At 36.7% G+C, this 25,727-nt stretch overlaps 1 protein-coding gene across 10 annotated transcripts in view; it reads right to left on the reverse strand.

Moving 5' to 3' along the window:
- Positions 1-664: 664 nt before the first annotated feature.
- The window catches only part of KCNC2 (potassium voltage-gated channel subfamily C member 2), a 236,869-nt gene continuing 211,806 nt past the window's right edge, over positions 665-25,727 (reverse strand). The window contains exons 2-6 of one of the 10 annotated variants that reach the window (XM_068970788.1): positions 9,780-10,707; positions 9,275-9,385; positions 7,590-7,616; positions 6,840-6,860; positions 3,350-3,384 (exon numbers count right to left, since the gene is read on the reverse strand). In XM_068970788.1, the coding sequence (XP_068826889.1) occupies positions 3,350-3,384; positions 6,840-6,860; positions 7,590-7,616; positions 9,275-9,385; positions 9,780-10,707 (1,122 nt within the window). Of the gene's footprint in view, positions 775-981; positions 1,017-1,873; positions 1,936-2,670; positions 2,808-3,349; positions 3,385-6,839; positions 6,861-7,550; positions 7,716-9,274; positions 9,386-9,779; positions 10,708-25,727 lie in introns of those variants that run through there. The other 9 variants (XM_068970784.1, XM_068970786.1, XM_068970785.1 and 6 more) reach the window with 9 other exon arrangements.

A 25,727-nucleotide genomic window follows, 5' to 3' on the forward strand; every position in this document is an offset into this window, starting at 1 on the left:
AGGATATAATTCAATTAATATTCTACTATATACTGACATTGTTCTTGATAATTTAATAAAAAAATACTCTCATTGCCAGAATTTTATTTTTTTAATATTTATAATTGAGGTAACAATGACAAAATACTTGAATCATGAATAATATTAATGAGTTTAAGTCAAGTAACTTTTAAGAACTTAAAACAAATCTGAGACTCCAAATGGGTCAATTTTGACAAATAGGCACTGAAAATTTTACAACATAATATGACAAGCTAGTATAAGTGGTTTATTAAAAATAAATGATACAGTTAGTGTTTGTGGATCTAACCAACAAAGGAGAAATAAAGGAAATTAAGACAGACCTATAGTATACCAGTATCACTGCTTTTATGATCACAGCACAATCTACTGCAGGTCCACAAAGGGTAATTCACAGAGGTGTGGGCCTTACTGGAAGCTCCAGAGATGTTGATCGTGACTCTGGCTTTCTTTGATGTGAGATGGCCAAAGCTGTTGACCCATGCATACATGTTGGTATTTACAGCTGTTTCACGGACACCAGCCAGTCCTCAGCAGACCACTCATATGGACAGCACCAAATGAGTTCCAGCCACAGCTCTTGCATAGGCTTCTCATGCCTCATGAAGACACCAGGATCTCTTCCAAGTGCAACCTGGTCACGTCAGGGCACATTCAGCAGCAGAAGTCTGTTTCCAGAACAGTCCTTGGTATGGCTAAATTCCACTGTCCCTTTTTCAGCAGTCAAAAATCCATGATAAATTCTGTATAACACTGCAGTCAATAACAGCAGCACCAGACAGTATATTAATTCCTTTACCATAAAGTTGTGTTTAATTATAACTTTCTATGTGTAGTGTTATCAAAAGCATCACTGAATCTCTAAATATCAGTTGTTTATGTCTGGGTAAATACATTGCTGTACAAGGTCTCTGACATGCAGGTCATGCTCTAGGACTTGGGGATATAAAGTAATACATGTTATGTGGCCAATTCTAAAAGTGACAACTGTCTCCCTAACTGGAAATAAACATGAGAATTAGGAATCAGCAGTCTCAAGGATCCTAAATGCCTTAAAAATATTGTTTATCTCTAAATTTATAGTATGGTATTTTCTTCCCTCTCATGTCCAATACATCAGACACACTACCGCTATTGCATTTGTAGGGATGTGCAAACAGAATGTCTTCAACTTGGACAGAATAAGACACCCTGAGGGTTTCACTGGTGTGTCCTGATGAATTCTGGTTGCTAGGTAGTAGAAACTGACACTGCAGCAGGCAGTCAAATGCAACGGTAAAACTGCTGCTTAAATCCTGCTTCTCAAAAAGGTTCACAGTACTGATTAACTTAGGTAGTCTACGGGGCATCATTAATTTATACACAAAGCAGAGAGGCTGTTCCAAGTAGTGAAGAAGGCAAGGGGCAGGGGAGAAGACCCAGTACTAAAATCATGAACACCTTATCAAGGCATTTCTGTGCTTCATGGAGACAGATGGCATATACATATAAGACAGGGAGCTAAGACATACGGACAGAACAACACACAGGACAAAGCACCTGATTAAACACTGCCTGAAAACCTGATTAATGCTGTCAGTCGGGAATTTAAGGCTGGTCAAGAAAGCTTCCTGTGAACAACAATGCTCTTTGTTGTTTGCAAAAAATATAATAAATTAAATAAAAGAAGGGGGTAAAAAAGACAAGAATTTTGAGTGGTATTTGGCACCCTGACTCTGAAAACGATGACAAATTCTGGGATTGAAAAAAAAAACAAACCATGAGTCTAGTTCCAAATAGCAATTCCTATCTGAACGATGCAAGCCTGGCTGGCAGTTACCTTTCTCTCATGTTTTGTGCCTTCCCCAAGCCATTAAGTAAGAGATCTGGCCTCGGCTTGCGTGTAACCAGTAATGACAATCTCTTTGCAGTTATCTGTGTGCAAACAACCAGAGACATTCAGAACTCCAATACAGCATTTTGGAAGAAAAGTAAATCAATCAAGAAATTAAACTATTTAAAACAAATATTTTTTTTTCAAAGAATTATAAAGAAAAAAAAATTGTCAAGGAGAAATTCACCCTCCCTGCCCCACAATTCAACATGCAGAACAGTCAACCAGTGCTTTCACATCAGCAGGATGGTTCGATGCAAGTACACATATCCCGAGCCCTCTGCAGTCCCCGAACTCTGCGACATTGCTTTCAGGTGATAAAGACAAGATGGTCCATGCAAATGAGCTGACCAAAGTCACGTTGTGTGCATTCAAAACAGAATCCCAGACATCTTCAGAATGGTTCAGAGTCACAAGAAATGAAGTCCCCATGAAGTAGCTGGCATTTGGAAGCACAATGATATAAGTATATCTCCCTGAAGATGTGTTTATGTATTAGGCTACCCGCCAATATCTGATGCTATCTGTCATTTTATTGCGAAAGGAGATCAGGGCAATTCATAAGGAGAAGTGGTAGCACTACTAGGATCAGATTCATTTAAAGCCAGGATAAGATTCGTCAGCTACCCAAATGGCATTTCTGACTTCAGATAGTAGTATCATGCAGGATTTATACTGTATTTATGGCGTCTGGAGTAACTCTACATTTAATTATTTCCATTATGGGGTAAACAGTACTTGAATTAAGACCATTTAGCCAACTGATGCGGTTTGGTTTACAAGATAGATGGGATGGGAGATCGAGAGCGCCTCAGAGGACAAGGAGAGTTGTAAGGTGAAGTTACTGGAGAGAGCCTCAGAGCATTGCCTGCCAAGCCCGCTATGTTGTTTAAGCTTCGGGATTTTTCATATCCTTTTATGGAAAAATGCACAGACATCAGTTGAATTCAACCAGAAAATAGACACAGACAAACAATATCATGCAGGGTAATCAAAGTGCTATTTTTGAGCTCAAAGAATCTGCTTACAAAGAATTCAATATTGAGACAATTTACAACTCTAAAAAAAAAAAATGAAGCTTACTGTAGCTGTCATTTCCAAAAGATTAAGCCAGCTATCACAAATTACTATTGTAATACTTCAAAATCTATTCTTTTCCAAATATAGTTTGTATTGATGCAATTTTGACATATTCAGTATCAGAAAACTTTTAAGAATTATGCAAAGCAACTTAAGTAAGATATAAATTTGGCTAATATTTTTAAATTTCAGAATATGTCCCTGAAAAAAAAAATAAATGAGCTATTTTTTCTCTTTTCATTCTTATTTTAGTATTCACTAAGCTAATAAAGCTTGCTTAAGTTTAAGAGGACAACTCTTTCCCAGCATCTTTAGTCTTCCAGCTTTATGGGGTTAAAAGGATGATTCGTCAATAATGGCTTTTAATGCCATTATCTAGGTGATGTAAAATGAATGCCTATTTCTAATCCCTTGTATTAAAAAATAAATAAATATATAATATAAACTGAGTCATCATTTCAGTAAACTTAAATCTGATTTTGATTATATATTTTCAGCTGATTCTTCCCTGCCAGGAATGAAGAATACTTTGATATTAATCTACTTTTTCTTCCTATTATCTTGCATTCTAATCTTCTGTTCATAATAATCATTAACTTACAGAATCCTTCCCACTTACAGGTCTTTCCAACAAACTTTAACCCACTGACTTGCCTTAGCTGCTCAACCCACACCCCATCAAGGACACTTTTAGGAGGAGTATATATTGTGGTATTTTTTATTAGAAAAGAGTAGAGGCAGGTAAACGAGGTAGTGAGTACCTACTGTAAAAGTAGAGGCAAAATTGTCTTAAAAGGCAGGCAATCATTAACTGAAAAAACAGGCATTATTATACAATTCAGTAAATAAATGTTCTGACAGCCCCATTGAAAAAGTGTTATAGATCCGGAAAATTAAACAGCTCTGCCGTGGGGTAAGGTTTGACTCGCAGGAACCCCCTCTCTACATACACACCCACAAACTTTCAGCAGATTAGATGTTTTCTTTGATATTCTGTCGATGAAAATTTATGTCATCCACTGATTACAGTAAAGTTCTCTAGGACGTAATTTCTGCTAATGAGAAAATTATCTGCCTATATGATTTATTAGTATTTTGAGCTATAAAGCATAAGAGCTGGCATATATTTCATTCTGCTCTGCTGGGTGATGGAATAGTTAATGAGAGAATGTCTTAAATAATTAAAAAGGAATTGCAAGTCATTCATTCTTACATAGGGACCTTCACATTCCTAGAGGGCTAATTATCATTACTCTTCTGTAATGTGATTGGAAATATAACTAGGACTTGTAGAAAGAATAATTTATCTAAGTTGACTTGGATTTTTAGTGTAACCTAAAAATGTAAACTAGACTATAAACATTGATTGGTTTTGATTAAAAGCAACCTCGTGAATATACATGAATCAAAGAAGTTGCTAATAACTATAAACCATCCTTGTAAAAATATACATTTTGTTCCCCACAATAACCATGTTCCCTATGAGACTTCCAAAAAAGGTAAAAATCTGTTTAACAATTTATATTAATCATGTTATTTACATGTAAACCTTGGTTGCCCTTGCAAATGTTTAGTTACTTTTCTGAATTATAGTCATTAAGATAAATATTATTTATTCTGTTTGTAAGTCCTTTTAATAACTATGATTTCAGTGTCCATTTGAGAAAGGTTCCCTTATAATTTAGTAACAAGTATTTAATTAGTAAAATTATGTTTTTCATATACATTTATTCTTCCTTTATTCTGCAGGTTCATTATGATTAGAAAATTTGACAAAATTTTGCCTCATCAAGCTTTTATTGAATCGAATGACTGAAAATATAATTTATGAGAATAAGCAATACTGAACTCAATTTGAACTAACATCTAAATACACGATATAGACTTTATACAGCTTTTAAAAGCACATATTTGTTTGGGGCAATATTGAAACTGCCTATTTGTGCACTATCAATGAGATGTTTGTGTTCATGTAAAATGATATATAAATAAAACTACTGTATAAATAAAATCATAGGTTCTAAGTTTGGGGAGTCCATTCTTTTAGGTAATCCACATGTTTTCTTAATGTTTGCCCAACTGCATTTATACTTGTTGATAGAAAAAGAATACAATGGGAATCCAGTCATTTTTCTCATCTATATAGGGGAGAATTTACATAACTCAAAAATCAGGTCAGTGTAGGAAATGATTAGAAGCATACAGAAGAGAAATATGTGAGTGGGAATAATAGAAGACATCTCTAATCTATATAAAGGAAACAGGAGAAGAAATGAATGGATTTCTAATAGACATGACAAAGAAAACACTGAGAAGATTAAGTAAAAATAGCCAGAAATGTTACCAGATCTAGGGAAAAAAAAACACAGATCTACAAAATAACTAAGCAAGAATGAAAAAGGATTTGCTTATAGTGAGAAATGATGAAAAATAAAAAGCTCATAGTTGGGTTTTCAAAGATGCTCTCATTGATAGAATTTGCATTTGTGAAATAAGATCACATGTATAATTTTCTCATATAAACACAATATCTTATTAATTGCTTTGCTATGGAATTTTGCCATTTTACAGGAAAACTATATTAATATAGGTGCTTTATAGTTTTCAAAGTCTTCTTAAATATGTGATCCCCTTTGACAGTTTAAAATTCAAAATATTATCTAACATAGAAGAAAAACATTCTAGCTAGAGTCGTAACATGTAACCCTAGTATAAATATTGCATGTGATATTTTATTGAATGATGCTTAAAATATATCCAAATATAACCACATAATACATAAAAATACATATATACACATATGGATATATGTATATACATATATAGTGATTAAGATTACAAGGCACTTTAAGTACTATATTCTATATTATTAGTTATATACATATATTTTAAGTACTGTGATAGAGTATTAATTATAAAAATATTTTAAAACTATTGTAACTATAAAATAGTGAAAAACTAGATAATTGAAATACATTTTGGTACAAGAGATAGATGCAAAGAGTGACAGTTCTTGGAATGAAGTATAATTTAGAATATTACACATTAAAGAAACGAAAGAAGAGTCCTCTGTCTTCTCTTTTGTATGGAGACAGAAAGAACAATGTAAAGTGCTCAGAAGAAACACAAATGAAGCACAACATGGGTAATGAGCTATTTCAAAGGAAATAGGCTTCATAAAATAAATATTTTAGACTTAAAGTGGTAAAGTATTCTGTAGGGAGAAATTGCAACGAATAGCAAATAAGCACAATATTTTTAAAATGCAGTTGCACTAACATGAAACTTTTAGAGTGGCTTTTCATTCAAATTCAGTCAATTGCCTAAGAAATTATTATTTCTTCATAAGAAATTTGTAGTTCTTTCTCTATTCTGTCAGTAAATCGAGTAAAATAACCTTGGCACTAAAGCAACTGGAATTCTCAAAGTCGAAGGTGTTCTAAGAGCATACCAGAACTTTGACAAGGGTGGGTTGTGTCACGAAACTAATTTCTTGAGGATAAAAAGGGTCCAAGTCTTTGGTTGGCAAAGTTTAATAAAATGAAAATGAAAACTAGCACCTAAGGAAGAGTCATAGATGGTTGATACAATTGAGGGAAATAAAACCACATGCTGGAGTGGAGCTTCAGTATCCTGCTATATTTCTTAACCAAGATGCCTACCTAATACAATGTACCCATTCTGAGCCAGGAATTGTTCAGGGTCAATTAAAAAATAATAATAAAATGATTACTGCCCAGAAGAGAAATTTTGTTAAGTACATTTTGTAAGTACAGTAAGTAACCTTTCCACTGATTGGGTATACTGTTCTATATGGCCAGAGGATCATGTACCTTAGCAAGCTCCTGACATTGAGATTAATTACTGGGGAAAATTTGCCCAAACACTGGATAAGAGATCATTAAGTGAAGTTGCTCAGTCGTGTCCGACTCTTTGTCATCCCATGGACTGTAGCCTACCAGGCTCCTCTGTCCATGGGATTTTCCAGGCAATAGTACTGAAGTAGATTGCCATTTCCTTCTCCAGGGGATCTTCCCGACCCAGGGCTCCAACCCGGGTCTCCCACATTGTAGACAGACGCTTTCCCGTCTGAGCCACCAGGATAAGAGACCATTACAGTATGTTTAATGTTTTACTTTAAAGAAAAAGCTTTATTATTGTTTTATAATTATCAACCACATGTCAAACAGATGCATAGAGTTAATTAGTGAATTTAATTCATTGAAGAAAAAAGGTAACTTTTCAAGGCTGCTGAATATATTATATTAAAACAATTAAATGATTGACTTAATTATTAAATACTTCATTACAATTCTGCCTATAGACAAATGAAAAACCAAAAAATAAAAAAAAAAAGAAAAAAGGGTGAAATGTCTTTCAGATATGACAATCAAGTTGGCTGTCATGATACATATTTTTAAATGTTTATAATGAGATAAGATGTAATGAGGCAAAAAGCACTATGATGTCATAGTTGTTCCTAGAAAATGATGAATGAGCATTTTACGTCACTCCATACATTTGCAGCATTTAATTGCTATGTCACCTGTCAGGATGTGATGAAATGCATGCCTACCTTTCCTGATCCCTCCATCAGAAGTGCACGTGTAATCACCTGCCGTCAGCAGGAAACATGTTTCCCCTCTTCTGTGTCTGTCTCTGGTACTAGAGCGCCTGATGGGGAGCCTTTCTGGGGGTGATAATGGCGGCTCACTTCCTGCACTGTCGTCACCTGATAACACTGGTCACAGCGCCGTGCCCATTGACAGACAGTGATGATGAGGAAATGAGACAATACAAAGAGTTTACACCGAATGTCCATAGTACAGTCACTCGATAATACAAAATACAATAACCACAACATGATAAGAAAAGAATTTTCATCACTCATCACAAAAACTTACATGGAGCAAAATGGAAATGTATTGAAAAGGAGAGAAAGGTTCTCAGGGAAATTTTAATTTCATGTTAGATTTTATCTAATATGACAACGACTTTTACAAAACTAACATGATTCAAAGTAAGTGTGATAATGAAGTAGCACACGAATTAATATCTTTCCACTTTTGACAGGTTATCTAGATACTGTACATCTTTAAAAATGGAGCCTACTGAAGGAAAAACTCCTAAGTAAATAATTGTCTTTGCAGTGCTAAAAGACATACGCTTTCATTATTTTCTGAAAGTAATTTTTCCCAAATTTCATAATGAAAACAATCCCAAAGTTTACAGACTTTGTGTCCAGGTTCTCTGTTTTGAAGTGACATAGTATTTTTGAGCGTAACAATGGAACATCACCTTCTCCAAACGCCCTTGAAACGTTTACGTCTAAATACTTGCCAAAGACTTTCACGTCCTATAGCCTAGATACTAGCTTGTAACAGTGCTTGCCCAAGCTGAGAGTGTGTCCTCCTTTCCATGCCCTTCAGAAAAGCTCTGCACAGGTACCTCAGAACAATCCAGTAAGGGCAGCAACACAAACTTTCTTTCACAAGGACATTCCTGGACAGCAACTCTCAGATACATACTGACAGAATTTGCAAAACAATCTACTAAATAAACATAAGGACTTTGAATAAAATCTTTTAAAAAGCAGTTCAGTCCCAGTCAAGTTCCTCCCCACACCCCACCACCATTTAATCCATAATAGCTTCTGGGAGCTAAGAAGGCAACCTGTGAAAATGTCACTTGCTTTTTCCATTTGTATGCTAGTTTGCTTGTTTTGTTTAATCAGTGTTATTTCTAAATAATGCTAAATTATTCACATGAGATTGTCATAAATTATTTTTCTACAGGAAAAAGATTAAATTATTTAAGTTATAGGGAATGCATATATTTAGCATTTCATAGATGACAAAAAATTAGTTAAATTGTGAGGTCTACAATATATTTCATCTGTACTAGACATAACGGATTAGAGAAGACACTATTGACTATCACTTTGGCAAATTGAATGTCAATTTACAGTCAATTAACTCTAGATTATCTATGGCTATAGAGAGAAGTAGGAATTCAGGTAATTTCAAGCAGGAATTTATCCAAAATTATATTCTGGAAGGGAAAAGAGACCAGTGCAGAATGTATAAAAAAGGAAATCCATGGAGAAATTCAACCTTCCTATTGATTAGCCAAAGCAGACCATCTAGACCCTACATAATGTTGGGCTGATTGTACTACATAGCACTTTACCCAAAGCAAAGGAATTATACTGAAATAGCCTAACTTAAGAATAATGAAAACTTAATCAACCCTCCATAATATTAACGAGGAAGACCTTTACCTTCCAAAGGGCACTCTTACATATCACCTCTTCAGTGTTTAGGCCTTTGAAATGTAAACACCCATTCTTTTTACATAACTTCTTCTTGTGAATTAGGTCAAAATGCATGGCCCCGTGTGGCAGAGATAAAACTGAGACAAACATATCAAGCCAAATGATATGGAAATCAACATTTTGAGAATGAAGGATGGAAAATGTCCAATATCATACCACCACATCGTGCAGGGAAACAAAGAAACAACGGCACAAAAGCAACAAACAGGCAAAAGAAAATATTGGCGCCGTCAGCACAGGGCATTCCCGTCAAAGCAGGAGAACTCTATAGACCAGCTATGCGGACTTCTACTTAGGATTCATTTAGAAAAGCTACAGTCTAGCTATCTACGAGCCTGACACAAACAGATTTTGTAAAGGGGTAGAACTGAAAACTCCAAACATTTGTAGAAAATGAGAAGGTACCTTCTACTTAAGGGACATACTGGTCTATAAAGTATTTAATGGCATGCATTTGAAACTGTGCCTTACCTGATCTGTTATGTTCCAGAAGTCGATTGTCTTTGCCCAGACACGTGTCACCCTGTTTGCTGTTGCAGGCCATGTTTAATTCTGTCTTGCAAAAAGTAGGCGAGCTTGCCTGAGGAGCAGGAGGGATGTGCTTCTTTCTTTTTCTTGGAAGCTTCTGCTTCGCCATTGCCAAGGAGTAGTACATTCCGAAGTTGTTGACAATGACAGGCACTGGCATGGCTATTGTCAGTACTCCAGCCAGAGCACACAGGGCTCCCACCAGCATCCCCGACCATGTTTGGGGGTACATATCTCCATAGCCCAAGGTAGTCATGGTCACGACAGCCCACCAGAACCCAATGGGGATGTTTTTGAACTGCGTGTGCTCACTAGCTGAAGGGTCATTGGGCTGGGCACCCACTCTCTCCGCATAGTAGATCATAGTAGCAAATATCAAAACTCCTAGAGCCAGGAAGATTATGAGCAGCAAAAATTCATTTGTACTCGCTCGAAGAGTGTGTCCAAGCACCCTCAAACCTACAAAATGGCGGGTGAGCTTGAAGATCCTCAGGATCCTCACAAATCTGACCACTCTGAGGAAGCCAAGTACATCTTTAGCAGCTTTAGATGAGAGCCCGCTGAGGCCCACCTCTAAGTAGAAGGGTAGGATGGCCACAAAGTCAATGATATTCAAGAGGTTTTTGATGAATTCAAGTTTATTGGGGGAGAAAACAATACGGACTAAAAATTCAAAAGTAAACCATACCACACATACTCCTTCTACATACGTCAAGGCAGGATCTGTTTCAATTTCATACTGTGGAACCACACTGGTGCCATTGGTGACTGATTCTGTCTTGTTTTTGACAATATTGAAAGCTTCGTGTGTCTCCAGGCAAAAGGTTGTGATTGAAACCAGGATGAAGAATAAAGAAGCAAAAGCAATAAACTGTAGAGAAAAAAAAAAGAAATAAAAGAAGAAACATAGAATGATCTGAACCATAATATACTTCAATCCAAGTCTAAGAGCACTTCCTGTAGATGAAGAAGTATAAACACGTTTTTTGGAGATTTCACTTGGGATGTTACTCAACTGTAAGAACTCAGACATCTAGGTAACATCCATTAGAGTTGCACAGGAAGGATGTTTCAAGTTTTTTTTTCAGCTTATATAGATTAAAAGTTTTGATTTATGTTGGAAAACAATTTGACTCTTGTGTAAGAAAAAGAGCAAAAATAAAATCCTTGCAATCGAATGTTAAAGGGCAGCAGGCTGAAAAAAAATAATAAATGTAGACAATGGCTCCAGATATTGATTACGATCCTAGAAATCTTCATGTATTAGATCCAGATTGACAACCATAAATGTAAGGTGCAGTCTACACTGATGGAAATTTGGAAGCCACCCATATTTAACTGCAGGCTTCTTCTTAAATGTTCAGATTATCATGAAGTGTGAACATGAGAAAACTATCTGAGCTGTGCTACCATTTATATCAACCAAAGGTGAAGTCTTGCAAACCTAAGGAAGAAGAGTTGGCATTGAGACTGAAGGGAGAGAAAGAATTAAGGAACAAATTAAGAGGCATTCTTCCTCTCCTGAAAAAGAACTTCAAATGTTAGAATAATATGTTAAAATGGTATAAAATATATGTTATAAAGGATTTTTAAAATTCAACATTTTTTTGGCCAATAATATATGACTAACACACACACTTACTAATACAGAATAATAATAAAAGCTCCCACTTATATAGTTCTTACTAGTACCAAACACTCTTCAAAGCAATTTACATAATTAACTCACACAATCCTCATAAGGACACCACACTGTCACCTTTTATGGTCACAGAATTTGTAACTTTTCCAAAGTTATAAGATTAACCTGATAAGTTTTGCCCCAGATTCTGTTCCCGTAACTACCAAACTCTCAGATGTAGAATACAAATATGTCGAAACCTTTATTTATTTTAGGATCACATTCTTCTTAATATGAAAGATCTGAAAATCTGAGACCCAGTGTCATGTGAAGCGCATGACACTGTTGCCAGCTGTCAGCACCGGAGGCTTTCAGAAAAGCTGGCAGATCCCTGGCACTCTCTGAGTGTGCTCAGACTGGGCATGCTCACTGAGCATCAAGAGACTCCCAAGAGTCCTTGAATATCTAAACAAATGAGTTATTCAGGAGGAAGAGGTCATCAGTCAAATAGAGGGAGACCTTTTTTAGGAATAGTACGACATGTCCTGAACCCAAAGCTCTTCCCTAATACATGCTTCTCAACTAAACATTGAAAAGATCTAAGTTTCAAGAAGAGATTGAAATCATCTCCCTTTTACCCTGGTTGAGTTTCAATGTAAGAGATACACAGATCTTGCCAAATACATGCGATACACAAAAAGACTGAAAAAAAAAAATCTTAGGACTGAGATTATCTGCCTTAAAGAAACTTCTCAAGAGGCAGGGGAAAGATAGGGGTGAAGGATTAAGAGGTACAAACAATTATGGATAAAATAAGTAAGTTATAAAGATATATAGTACAACTTAGGGAATACTATCCAATAGTTTTATTAACTATAAATTGAATACAGCTTTTTAAAAGTTGTAAATCACTATGCTGTACATCTGAAACATATAATATTGTACATCAACTATAACCTCAACTAAAAAGGAAAAGAAAGTGAAAGTGAAGTCGTGTCCGACTCTGCAACCCCATGGACTTGTAGCCTACCAGGCTCCTCCATCCATGGGATTTTTCCAGGCAAGAATACTGGAGCAGGTTGCCATTTCCTTCTCCAAAAAAGGAAAGAACCACCCCAAATTATGGACTAGTTTCTCTGCAGTGTGCTAGTAAAGTACATCATTCATATTAATATTATAAGTCATGTAAATCAAGGCTTTGCCTTATTTTTCCATTCCTATCTTCCAGCTTCCCTTGGTTTTGACGTTACAGTTTGACTATGATCTTTTCCAGATATACTGTGAGATGATGGCATTTTTTTTTCACTTAGCTTTTCCTTCATACAAATAAATATACTCTTTTTAAGTCAACTACTTGTTCTAACACTCAATATCACTAGGACCTCACAGATTCTTTAAAATATTACATCTTTTGGAGAAAGAATCAATTATCTTTGATCTGTGTGTCACTTCTTTACCTAATCACAGTTTCATCTCTGGATCTGAGAGTCACGCTTGTTTCTGACTCCACATTGTTGTCACTAGAGCCTCAGCAGTGTGACATACTGAGTCCTCCACAGCCACTGCCCACACATCCCACCACGGCATCCAGAACTTTAGGCTAAGCGTCTAAGGGTTTAGTGGGCAAATTCTATCTGTGAGATGTTAGAGAGTACAAAGCAGTTAAAGTAAACTGCACTTTTATCTTTGATCCCAGTGTTTCTGAGTCAGCATTTTCTCTGGCTAAACTAAGTTTTCAGTCTCAAATGTTGTCCACCTATACTCTGTAGTGAATAGAGTGGGAACTTCAACATTGCTCATTCAAAATTAGTCCTGACTTACCACCTCTCATACAACAAAGACAGTTTTCAACCATACTTTTATGCTCATCAATATAAAGTGCTAAAATATTTTCCAGTCAGATATTTTCCTACACTTCATTCATTAATTCAACAAGTATGTTGAGTGCCTCTGTATGCCAGGCCATAGGGATAGGGCCTTAATTTAACAGTAGTAAACAAAACACAATTCCATCCTTTGAGGAACTCACAATCCACTAGGTATACAGACATTAAATATTCAATGAAAGGAAAAAATAACCTAAAACTTTATTTAGACTGAGAGGTTATAGAAACCTCTGAGAAAATATCAATAGACTGGACTTTTAAGGATAAGTGGAGGTCAACCTGATAGAAAGGAGAGATGTGTATTACACAAGAGAGAAGTTTTAACAAAAATGTCTGGAATTTCTTAAGTGATGCCTTGAAGGGAACACCAAAGGAAGAGTAGAGTAGACTTTCCAGGTCTGCCTCTTTTGCACAAATTGTGATGAATAAATCCCAAATTAGCACGGAGATCCTCACTTTTCAAAGGTTTTAAATCAACCAAAAATATTACCTGTATCTGAATTTAAAATGAGACTGTAAGGTGACTTTTGAGGTTTGAGTGCTGGTAGAGTCCCTTTGGACTTTCTGTATCGGGAGACCTATAGAATTAACTTGTCTTAAATTATTGCACCAGCCCCATTGACTGGGATAAAGTGAAAATAAAAGATATATATATTAAGATGGCTTCTAATTTAAAGCACTATGAAAATACTTGAAATCATTATTACCTCAGTAAGAATTACTGGAAATTACTGTTTACGTTCATTAAACAAGTTATGTTACCAGGAAAAGGTCAAAAAAGTCTCAAGATACCACACTAGGTGGCTAGGATTTTAACATGAATCATTTTGTACTAGGATATTATTTAAATACCCCCCTCATATTTCCAAAACTGTGCTCACATTCATTATAACACATCTGTGCTTACATAAATGTGAATTTCTTAGCCCTACATCAGATGTCAGATTCCATTGTTTGGGGAGATGGAATTTGCATTCTACAGGCTTTCTAGGTGATTGCTATGCATAGTATAGTTTGAAACCTCTGTTTCTGTGTTTTTTCAACAGACTGATAATACAAGATTGATAATTGATTACTAAATGAATTGGAGTAGTTTTTAAATTCTAAGCATTTGTAGACTCTTAAAAGAGTTTTCCTAAACCTTAATAAGAATAGCTAACTACCTCCTATGTAATGGGATGTTTATGGCCCATGTGTGTTTATGTTAAGACAAAATTCTGGCTTCTACACAAATAACTGAGTAAGCAAACCAACAGAACAGTTTCTAAATATACACAATTCTAAGACAAAAAACTTTAGAAACCAAAAGTTGTCTGGTTTTATGTCATTTGGATCTTTCATTTATCAAAAATTTTATTAGAATTATTTAAAGAACCACATGATGATTTTTGCATTTGTATTATTCTACACTGTAGTCTTTATAACTCAATATGTCTTTAGCTTTTAAGGACTGTACATCTGCTGGTATGATAATATTATAATATAGGAAAATACAGAGAGTATGAAAAATAGAAATAAACTTTGATATGCTTGGAAATATACAGGATTCATCTTCTAAGTAGATGATTATTTTGTTTAAAAAACAGCTAGATAGGTCATTAATAAAGGCTAAGGACACTTGGTATGGTCAAGAATAAGAAAGCTGTAACTGAAAGCCAAAGGTTACTTCATTATTACATGGTAGGGAACTGGAAGTTGGCTTCTGTCAGCCTGCAAAAGAGGATGTTAGGAGAAAGTTGAATTCTAACAAGAAGGAAATGGAAAAGGTCTCCAAAGACAAGGAGGAAAAGTCCATAATGCGAGGACAAACAATTAGAAATCCCCCCACAGATAGTCAGTAAAGAATCTGTCTGCAATGCAGGAGACCTGGGTTCGATTTCTAGGTTGGGAAGATCCCCTGGAGAAGGAAATGGCAACCCACTCCATTATTCTTTCCTGGAAAATCCCATGGACAGAGGAGCCTGGCAGGCTGCAGCCTATGGGGTAGCAAGAGTCAGACAACTTAGTGACTATACCACCACCACCACCACAGATATAGCAAAAGAACCTTAGGAGACTAACGGAGAATATTAAATTCTAAGATGATGCTTGCTTTCTTATGCCTCAGTAAAAGGTGGTTTTACAAAACAGCTTGGTGTTGAATGTGCTCTGAGTAATGAAGTTCTTGGACCATGGGAGGATGACAGGAGGGCAGCAGGCAGCCAAGGAGGAAACATACATAGTCAGATTCAAAAACATAAGAGAGCAACAAATAATAGTAAAAGGGCATCAGGAGAAATTGAGCCCCCAGTAAAGTCCTTGGAGATACTGGGAGACAAAGCTTCCCACGGAGTGAAGAATAGGATCTCAGTTTACTAGGAATTTAGTTTGAGCATCAAATGAAAGGGTAGCTCCAGAAATCTTGAAGATCTAGGATTATCCAGAGGCTACACCTGGATTTCTTTAACAAAGGATTTGAACACTTTATTTGAACTTAAATCTAGGAGTCTCAGAGATAGAAAATGTCTTCCTTTGTTCCTAACTCACAGATTGCATCAAATGAGTAAATGTGAGGTTACACTGAATAATATTAAGAAAAAGAAATACAACAGGAAAGAAATAGGGGGAAAGAAGACTTTAATTAATTAATCATTTATTTTTCTCTCCACTGAATTGATAACTGTTTAAGGACTTGAATATTGTTATATTCATTTCCATATCCCCTGATTCTGTCACAGTTCAGTTCAGTTCAGTCACTCAGTCCTGTCTGACTCTTTGCGACCCCATGAATCGCAGCACACCAGACCTCCCTGTCCATCACCAACTACCAGAGTTCACTCAGACTCACGTCCATCGAGTCAGTGATGTCATCCAGCCATCTCATCCTCTGTCGTCCCCTTCTCCTCCTGCCCCCAACCACAGCCCCCCCACCAGAATCAGAGTCTTTATCAATTAGTCAACTCTTCGCATAAGGTGGCCAAAGTACTGGAGTTTCAGCTTTAGTATCAGTCCTTCCAAAGAAATCCCAGGGTTGATCTCCTTCAGAATGGACTGGTTGGATCTCCTTGCAGTCCAAGGGACTCACAAGAGTCTTCTCCAACACCACAGTTCAAAAGCATCAATGTATGGCAAAACCAATACAGTATTGTAAAGTAAAAAAAATAAAAAATAAAAAAAGCATCAATTCTTCTGCACTCAGCCTTCTTCACAGTCCAACTCTCATATCCATACATGACCACTAGAAAAACCATAGCCTTGACTAGACGGACCTTACTCGGCAAAGTAATGTCTGCTTTTGAATATGCTATCTAGGTTGGTCATAACTTTTCTTCCAAGGAGTAAGCGTCTTTTAATTCCATGGCTGCAGTCACCATCTGCAGTGATTTTGGAGCCCAGAAAAATAAAGTCTGACACTGTTTCCACTATTTCTCCATCTATTTCCCACGAAGTGATGGGGACCAGATGCCATGATCTTCATTTTCTGAATGTTGAGCTTTAGGCCAACTCTTTCACTCTCCTCTTTCACTTTCATCAAGAGGCTTTTTAGTTCCTCTTCACTTTCTGCCATAAGGGTGGTGTCATCTGCATATCTGAGATTATTGATATTTCTCCTGGCAATCTTGATTCCAGCTTGTTTTTCTTCCAGTCCAGCGTTTCTCATGATGTACTCTGCATATAAGTTAAATAAGCAGGGTGACAATATACAGCCTTGACGTACTCCTTTTCCTATTTGGAACCAGTCTGTTGTTTCAAGTCCAGGTCTAACTATTGCTTCCTGACCTGCATACAGATTTCTCAAGAGGCAGGTCAGGTGGTCTGGTATTCCCATCTCTCTCAGAATTTTCCACAGTTTATTGTGATCCACACAGTCAAAGGCTTTGGCATAGTCAATAAAGCAGAAATAGATTTTTTCTGGAACTCTCTTGCTTTTTCCATGATCCAGCAGATGTTGGCAATTTGATCTCTGGTTCCTCGGCCTTTTCTAAAACCAGCTTGAACATCAGGAAGTTCACAGTTCACATATTGCTGAAGCCTGGCTTGGAGAATTTTGAGCATGACTTTACTAGCATGTGAGATGAGTGCAATTGTGCGGTAGTTTGAGCATTCTTTGGCGTTGCCTTTCTTTAAAACTGGAATGAAAACTGACATTTTCCAGTCCTGTGGCCACTACTGAGTTTTCCAAATGTGCTGGCATATTGAGTGCAGCACTTTCACAGCATCATCTTTCAGGATTTGAAACAGCTCAACTGGAATTCCATCATCTCCACTAGCTTTGTTCGTAGTGATGCTTCCTAAGGCCCACTTGACTTCACATTCCAGGATGTCTGGCTCTAGATGAGTGATCACACCATCGTGATTATCTGGGTCGTGAAGATCTTTTATGTACAGTTCTTCTGTGTATTCTTGCCACCTCTTCTTAATATCTTCTGCTTCTGTTAGGTCCATCCCATTTCTGTCCTTTATCGAGCCCATCTTTGTATGAAATGTTCCCTTGGTATCTCTAATTTTCTTGAAGAGATCTCTAGTCTTTCCCATTCTGTTGTTTTCCTCTATTTCTTTGCACTGATCGCTGAAGAAGGCATTCTTATCTCTTCTGGCTATGCTTTGGAACTCTGCATTCAGACGCTTATATCTTTCCTTTTCTCCTTTGCTTTTCTCCTCTCTTCTTTTCACAGCTATTTGTAATGCCTCCTCAGACAGCCATTTTGCTTGTTTGCATTTCTTTTCCATGGGGATGGTCTTGATCCCTGCCTCCTGTACAATGTCATGAACCTCATTCCATAGTTCATCAGGCACTCTATCTATCAGATCTAGGCCCTTAAATCTATTTCTCACTTCCACTGTATAATCATAAGGGATTTGATTTAGGTCATACCTGAATGGTCTAGTGGTTTTCCCTACTTTCTTCAATTTAAAAAGTCTGAATTTGGTAATAAGGAGTTCATGATCTGAGCCACAGACAGCTCCCAGTCTTGTTTTTGTTGACTGTATAGAGCTTCTTGATATTTAGCTGCAAAGAATATAATCAATCTGATTTCAGTGTTGACCATCTGGTGATGTCCATGTGTAGAGTCTTTTCTTGTGTTGTTGGAAGAGGGTGTTTGCTATGACCAGTGCGTTTCCTTGGCAAAATTCTATTAGTTTTTGCCCTGCTTCATTCCGCATTCCAAGGCCAAATTTGCCTATTACTCCAGATGTTTAGTTAGTATTTAGTATGACTGGATGGATGAATAGAAGGGTAGAAGAATTAATTTAAAATGAATAAAATGAACAAAATAATAAGGTAGAACACATTTTGATCGTGATAAAAATGATGTGAAAAGGACAAATGAAAAAATACGCACGCACGTTGAAGCAAAAATTCAAATTTATAGCAGAAACAAATTAAATTTGTCCAAATGTTGCCAATAATAGCTTCCATTCATTCAGCTAATAAAGCTTGTGTCTTACCTGGGATTTGAGGAAGAAAACTATACTGCCATCTTTCTCTTCCTTTTCCCCTGTGATAAGACTACAAACTCCTACAAGCATTAAATAAAAATAAAAAGAGGCATGTTAAATACTAATTAAAAATGTTTAAAGTATTCTAGACAAGATGCTGCATGTTGCCTGACTTCATAGGACTGCTACATCACCTAAGGCAGTTTCAGGATGGGAATATCCTGCTAAGATATTGGTTTGTGGTTCCAAGAAGCAGTTACTTTTTCTCCATAAGCTCAGTATCCATGCCTAGCAACACAGAGTGCCCAACACTCTCTAATTTTTTTTTCTTGATTAGCATCTATGGAGAAGTCCTCAGAGCCCAGGTTGTACATGGAATGTATTATGTCTAAAAGCCTCAAAGCAAACATTCAAGTAAGATTTTCCACGTATACATAATAGGCTGAAAGAAAGGTGAGGATAAATGTGGTATAGTTTTATGTTTCATCATTTTCTTTTTTGTGTAAGTATTAAAATACATATAGCTGAACTCAAAAGCTAACTAACATTATCTACCATCATACACAAAAATAAACTCAAAATTATTAAAGACCTAAATGTAAGGCTGAAAAACTTCTAGATGAAAACATACACAGAACACTCTTTGACATGTTGGTGCTGCTGCTGCTGCTGCTAAGTCGCTTCAGTTGTGTCTGACCCTGTGCGACCCCATAGACGGCAGCCCAAGAGGCTCCCCCGTCCCTGGGATTCTCCAAGCAAGAACACTGGAGTGGGGTGCCATTTCCTTCTCCAATGCATGAAAGTGAAAGTGAAAGTGCAGTCACTCAGTTGTGTTCAACTCTTAGCGGCTCCATGGACTGCAGCCTACCAGGCTCTTCCATCCATGGGATTTTCCAGGCAAGAGTACTGGAGTGGGTTGCCATTGCCTTCTCCACTTTGACATAAATCACAGCGGTATTTTTTTTGGATTCATATCCTAAAGTAAAGGAAATAAAAGCAAAAATAAATAAACAAATGTGAACTAATTAAACTTAACAGCTCTGCACAGCACAGGAAACCACCAACAAAAGAAAAAGACAGCTTAACGAATGGGACAAAATATTTGCAAAAGATATGACTGATAAATGACTAATACCCGACATAAATAAGCAGTTCCTACAACTTAACATCAAAAAAACAAACAATTCACCTAAAGATGGGCAGGGAAAACTGAGTAGACATTTAGCCAAAGAGGAAATGCAGATGCGTAATAGGCACATAAAAAAATATTCAGCATCACTACTCATCAGGGAAATGCAAATCAAAACCATGATGAAATATCACCTTACTCTTGTTAGAATGGCTACTATCCAGAAGAACACAAGTAACAAGTATTGGCAAGGATGTGAAGAAAAGGGAACACACGTGCATTGTTGGTAGGAATGCAAATTGACACAACTACAGTGGAAAATAGTACAGAAGTTTCTCAAAAAAATAAAAATAGAACTACCATATGACCCAGCAATTCCACTCCTGAGTATATACCACCTCCAAAAAACCAAAACATTAATTCAAAAAGATAAATGTACTTCAATGTTCATAGCAATATTATTTATAGTTGTCAAGATATGGAAGCAACCTAAATGTCCATCAGCAGATGAATGGATAAACAAGATGGGTGTATGTATATATACGTGTACATATATACATACATACAATGGAATATACTCAGCTATAGAAAAGAATGAAATATTGCCATTTGCAACACCATGGATGGACTTACATGGCATTATGCTAAGTGAAATCAGTAAAACAGAGAAAGACAAATACTGTGTGATATCACTTATATGTGCAACCTAAAAAATACAACCAACTAGTGAATAGAACAAAAAAGAAGCAAGCTCACAGATATAGTCAACAAGCTGGTGGTTACCCGTGGGGAAAAGGAAGCAGGGAGGGGGAATATACAGGGGTAGAGATTAACAGGTACAAACTATTACGTATAAAATAATCTATAAGCATATGTTGTACAACATGGGGAATATAGCCAATATTTTATAATAACTATAAATGGGTGTAACCTTTAAAACTGTGAATCACTGTATTGTATGTCTGTGACCTATATGATAATGTATAGCAACTATACTTCAGTAATAAAGTTTTTTCTGATTCCACTCCCTGCGACCCAGTGACTGCTCCAGAGGGATTCTAACACCTTCGGTCACCTGGACCCACATCTTTGGCACTTCTCTCAGCTCAACACCTTGGCCAGATGTTGCCAAGGAACATCGTGGTTAAGTGGAATAGCTGGAACCCTGCATGCTCTGATTCTTCATAGTACTTGGTGTCTGTGGATTGTCTGCAATTGTGCTCTGCAGCCCAAGTCAAGCCTTTGGATGGCTGTAGCTCCAGTCAGTTTCACAGCAGTCTCATGAGAGACCCTGAGCCAGAGTCATCCAGAGATCAGGCCCTGAGCCTTTGGAATGGGAGCACTGATTCCAAGACTCTAGACAACCAGAGAACTAACCTTAGGGAGTATCAAATAGTGAGAACTCACACAAAAGAAACCACTTGAATACAAGACCCAGCATCACCCAAACACCAGTAGCACCCTGTGTAGAATGCCTCATCTAAACAACAAACAAAACAAAAATACAAATGAATCATCAGCAGACAGAATTACCACCTCACTCAGCCTTGCCCATCAGAGGAAAAACAAACAAGCAAAAGAAAAGTGAAAGTGAAGCCGCTCAGTAATATCCAACTCTTTGAGACCCCATGGACTGTAGCCCTCCAGGCTCCTCCATCCATGGAATTTTCCAGGTAAGGATACTGGAGTAGGTTGCCATTTCCTTCTCCACGGGACGTTCCCAACCCAGGGATTGAACATGGTCTTCCTCACTGCAGGTCTTCCGCACTTTTACCATCTAAGCCACCAGGGAAGCCCAAAACAAGAAAACAAGCAAAAACTCACCACAAATCTCACCGTATTCAAAGCTCACACAAACCACTGGACCAATCTTAGGACGGCAGAAACCAAAAGGAAGAAAGAATTCAATCTTCTTCAAGGAACGAACTCAACTTTCCTTGAAACCTGGGAAAAGGAGACCTCAAACACAATAACTTAAAAAAAAAAAATGAAAAGGCAGAGAAATACTGCACAAATGAAGAAACAACTTAGAAAAACATAAGTCCAAATAAATGAAGAGAAAATAGGCAAACTACCTGAAAAAGAATTCAGAATAATGATAGGAAAGGTGATCAAAAACCTTGAAAACAAAGTGGAGAAAATGCAAGAATCAATTAACAAAGATCTAGAAGAATTAGAGAAAAAAAAACATACAGAGACAAACAACACAATTACTGAAGTTAAAAATACTCTAGAAGAAATCGATAATAGAATATCTGAAGCAGAAGAATGAATCAGTAGGCTGGAAGTTAAAATGGTGGAAATAACTTCTGAAAAGCAGAATAAAGTAAAAAGTATGAAAAAAGCTGAAGACGGTTTCAGAGACCTCTGGGACCATATCAAACACACCAACATTTGAATTATAGGGGTCCCAGAAGAAGAAGAGAAAAAAAAAAGGGTATGAGAAAACTTTTGAAGAGATTATACTTGAAAATTTCCCCAACATGGAAAAGAAAATATTCAATCAAGTGCAAGAGGCACAAAGAGTCCCATACACAATAAACCCAAGGAGAAACACACCAAGACACATACTAGTCAAACTAACAAAGACTAAACACAAAGAAAGAATATTGGAAGCAGCAAAAGAGAAGCAACAAGTAACACACAAGGGAAACAGCATAGGCTTAACAGCTGATCTTTCAGCAGAAACTCTGCAGGTCAGAAGGGGATGGCAGGATATATTTAAAGTACTAAAAGGGAAAAATCTACAACCAAGATTACTGTACCTGGCAAGGATCTCATTCAGAGTTGATGGAGAAATAAAAAGCTTTTCAGACAAGCAAAAATTAAGAAAATTCAGTACCAGCAAACACATATAGACTGAAAGTGAGAGGATGGAAAAATATATTCCATGCAAATGGGAAGCAAAAGAAAGCTACAGTAGCAATCCTCATATCAGACAAAATAGACTATAAAATAAAGATTATAAGAGATAAGGAAGGACACTATATAATGATCAAGGGATCAATCCAAGAGGAAGACATTACAATTGTAAATATCTATGCACCCAACACAGAAGCACCTCAATACATAAGACAAACATTAACAGACATAAAAGGAGAAATTGACAGTAACACAATAATAGTAGGAGACTTTAACACCCCACTCACACCAAGGGACAGATCCTCAAAACAGAAAATTAATAAGGAAACACAAGTCTTAAATGATACATTAGATGAGATGGATCTCACAGATATCTTCAGGACATTCCATCCAAATGGAGAAGAATACACCTTCTTCTCAAGCACACATGGAACATTCTCCAGGATAGATCACATCTTGGGTCAAAAATCAAACCTCAGTAATTTAAGAAAATGGAAATCGTATCAAGCATCTTCTCTGACCACAATGCTATGAGACTAGATATAAGTTACAAGAAAAAAAAAGGTGTAAGAACACAAACACCTGGAGACTAAACTGTATGTTTCTAAATAACCAACAGGCTACTGAAGAAATCAAAAGGGAAACCAAAAATTTTCTAGAAACAAACAACAATGAAAACACAACTACAAACCTAAGGGATGCAACAAAAGCAGTTTTCTAAGAGGGACGTCTATAGCAATACAATCCCACCTCAAGAAACAAGAAAAACATTGAATAGACAACCTAACTTTACACTAAAACAACTGGAAGAAAGAAGAACAACAACAACAACAAAAAAACAAAATTAGTAGTAAGAAAGAAATCATAAAGATCCAAGCAGAAATAAATGAAAAAGAAATGAAAGAAACAATAATAAAGATTCATAAAACTAAAAGCTGGTTCTTTGAGAAGATACACAAATTTGACAAACCTTTAGCCAGACTCATCAAAAAAGAAAGAATCAAATCAACAAAATTAGAAATGAAAAAAAAAAAAAGGTTACAACAGACAATGCAGAAACAGAAAGGATTAGAAGAGACTATTATGAACAACTATATGGTAATAAAATAGATAACCTGGAAGAAATGGACAGATTCTTAGAAAAGTTCAATCTTCCAAGACTGAGCCAGGAAGAAACAGAAATTATGAACAACCCAATTACAAGCACTGAAATTGAAACTGTGATTTAAAAATCTCCCCAAAAGCAAAAGCCCGGGACCAGATGGCTTCACAGGAGAATTCCATCAAACATTTAGAGAAGAGCTAATGCCTATCCTTCTAAAACTCTTTCAAAAAAATTGCAGAGGAAGGAACATTTCCAAATTCATTCTATGAGGCCACCATCACCCTGATACCAAAACCAGACAAAAACAACACAAAAAAGGAAAACTACAGGCCAATATCACTGATGAACATAGATGCAAAATCCTCGACAAAATTTTAGCAAACAGAATTCAGCAACACATCTAAAAGCTCATATACCATGATCAAGTTCAGTTTATTCCAGGGATGCAAGGATTCTTCAATATACACAAACCAATCCATGTGATACACTATATTAACAAATTGAAAGGTAAAAACCATATGATCATCTCAAACGATGCAGAAAAAGCCTTTGACAAAATCCAGCACCCATTTATGATTAAAACTCTTCACAAAATGGACACAGAAGGAACCTACCTCGACATAGTAAGAGCCACATATGACAAGCCTGCAGCAAACATTCTCAATGGTGAAAAACTGAAAGCATTCCCCCTAAGATCAGGAGCAAGACAAGGGTGCCCACTTTCACCACTATTAGTCAACATAGTTCTGGAAGTCCTAGCTACAGCAATCAGAGAAAAAAAAGTAATAAAAGGAATCTAGATCAGAAAAGAAGAAGTAAAGCTCTCACTGTTTCCAGATGACATGATACTGTACATAGAAAACCCTAAAGATAGTATCAGAAAATTAATAGAGCTAATCAGTGAATTTAGCAAAGTTGCAGGATATAAAATCAATACACGGAAATCACTTGCATTTTCATATACTAACAATGAAAAATCAGAAACAGAAATTAAGGAATCAATCCCATTCACCATTACAACAAAAGAATTAAATATCTAGAAATAAAGTTACCTAAGGAGACAAAAGAACTGTACACAGAAAATTATGACACTAATGAAAGAAATCAAAGATGACATAAACAGACAGAGAGGTATCCCATGTTCCTGGGTAGGAAGAATCAATATTGTGAAAATAACTATACTACGAAACACAATCTATGGATTTAATGCAATCCCTATCAAATTACCAATGGCATTTTTCACAGAACTAGAACAAAAAATTTCACAGTTCATATGGAATCACAGAAGACCGTGAATAGCCAAAGCAGTCTTGAGAAAGAAGAATGGAGCTGGAGGAATCAATCTTCCTGACTTGAGATTATACTACAAAGCTACAGCCATCAAGACAGATTGGTGCAGAAACAGAAATATAGACCACTGGAACAAGACAGAAAGCCCAGCGACAAACCCATGCACCTGTGGGTACCTTATTTTTGACAAAGGGGGCAAGAATGTACAATGGTGCAAAGACAGCCTCTTCAATAAATGGTGCTGGGAAAACTGGATAGCTACATGTAAAAAAATGAAATTAGAACACTTCCTAACACGATGCTAAAGCTGAAACTCCAGTACTTTGGCCACCTCATGCGAAGAGTTGACTCATTGGAAAAGACTCTGATGCTGGGAGGGATTGGGGGCAGGAGGAGAAAGGAACGACAGAGGATGAGATGGCTGGATGGCATCACTGACTCGATGGACGTGAGTCTGAGTGAACTCTGGTGGTTGGTGATGGACAGGGAGGCCTGGCGTGCTGCGATTCATGGGGTCGTAAAGAGTCGGACATGACTGAGCGACTGAACTGAACTGAACTGAACACCATACACAAAG

This window comes from Capricornis sumatraensis, chromosome 4 (assembly GCF_032405125.1).
Source record: "Capricornis sumatraensis isolate serow.1 chromosome 4, serow.2, whole genome shotgun sequence".
Lineage (NCBI taxonomy): Eukaryota > Metazoa > Chordata > Mammalia > Artiodactyla > Bovidae > Capricornis > Capricornis sumatraensis.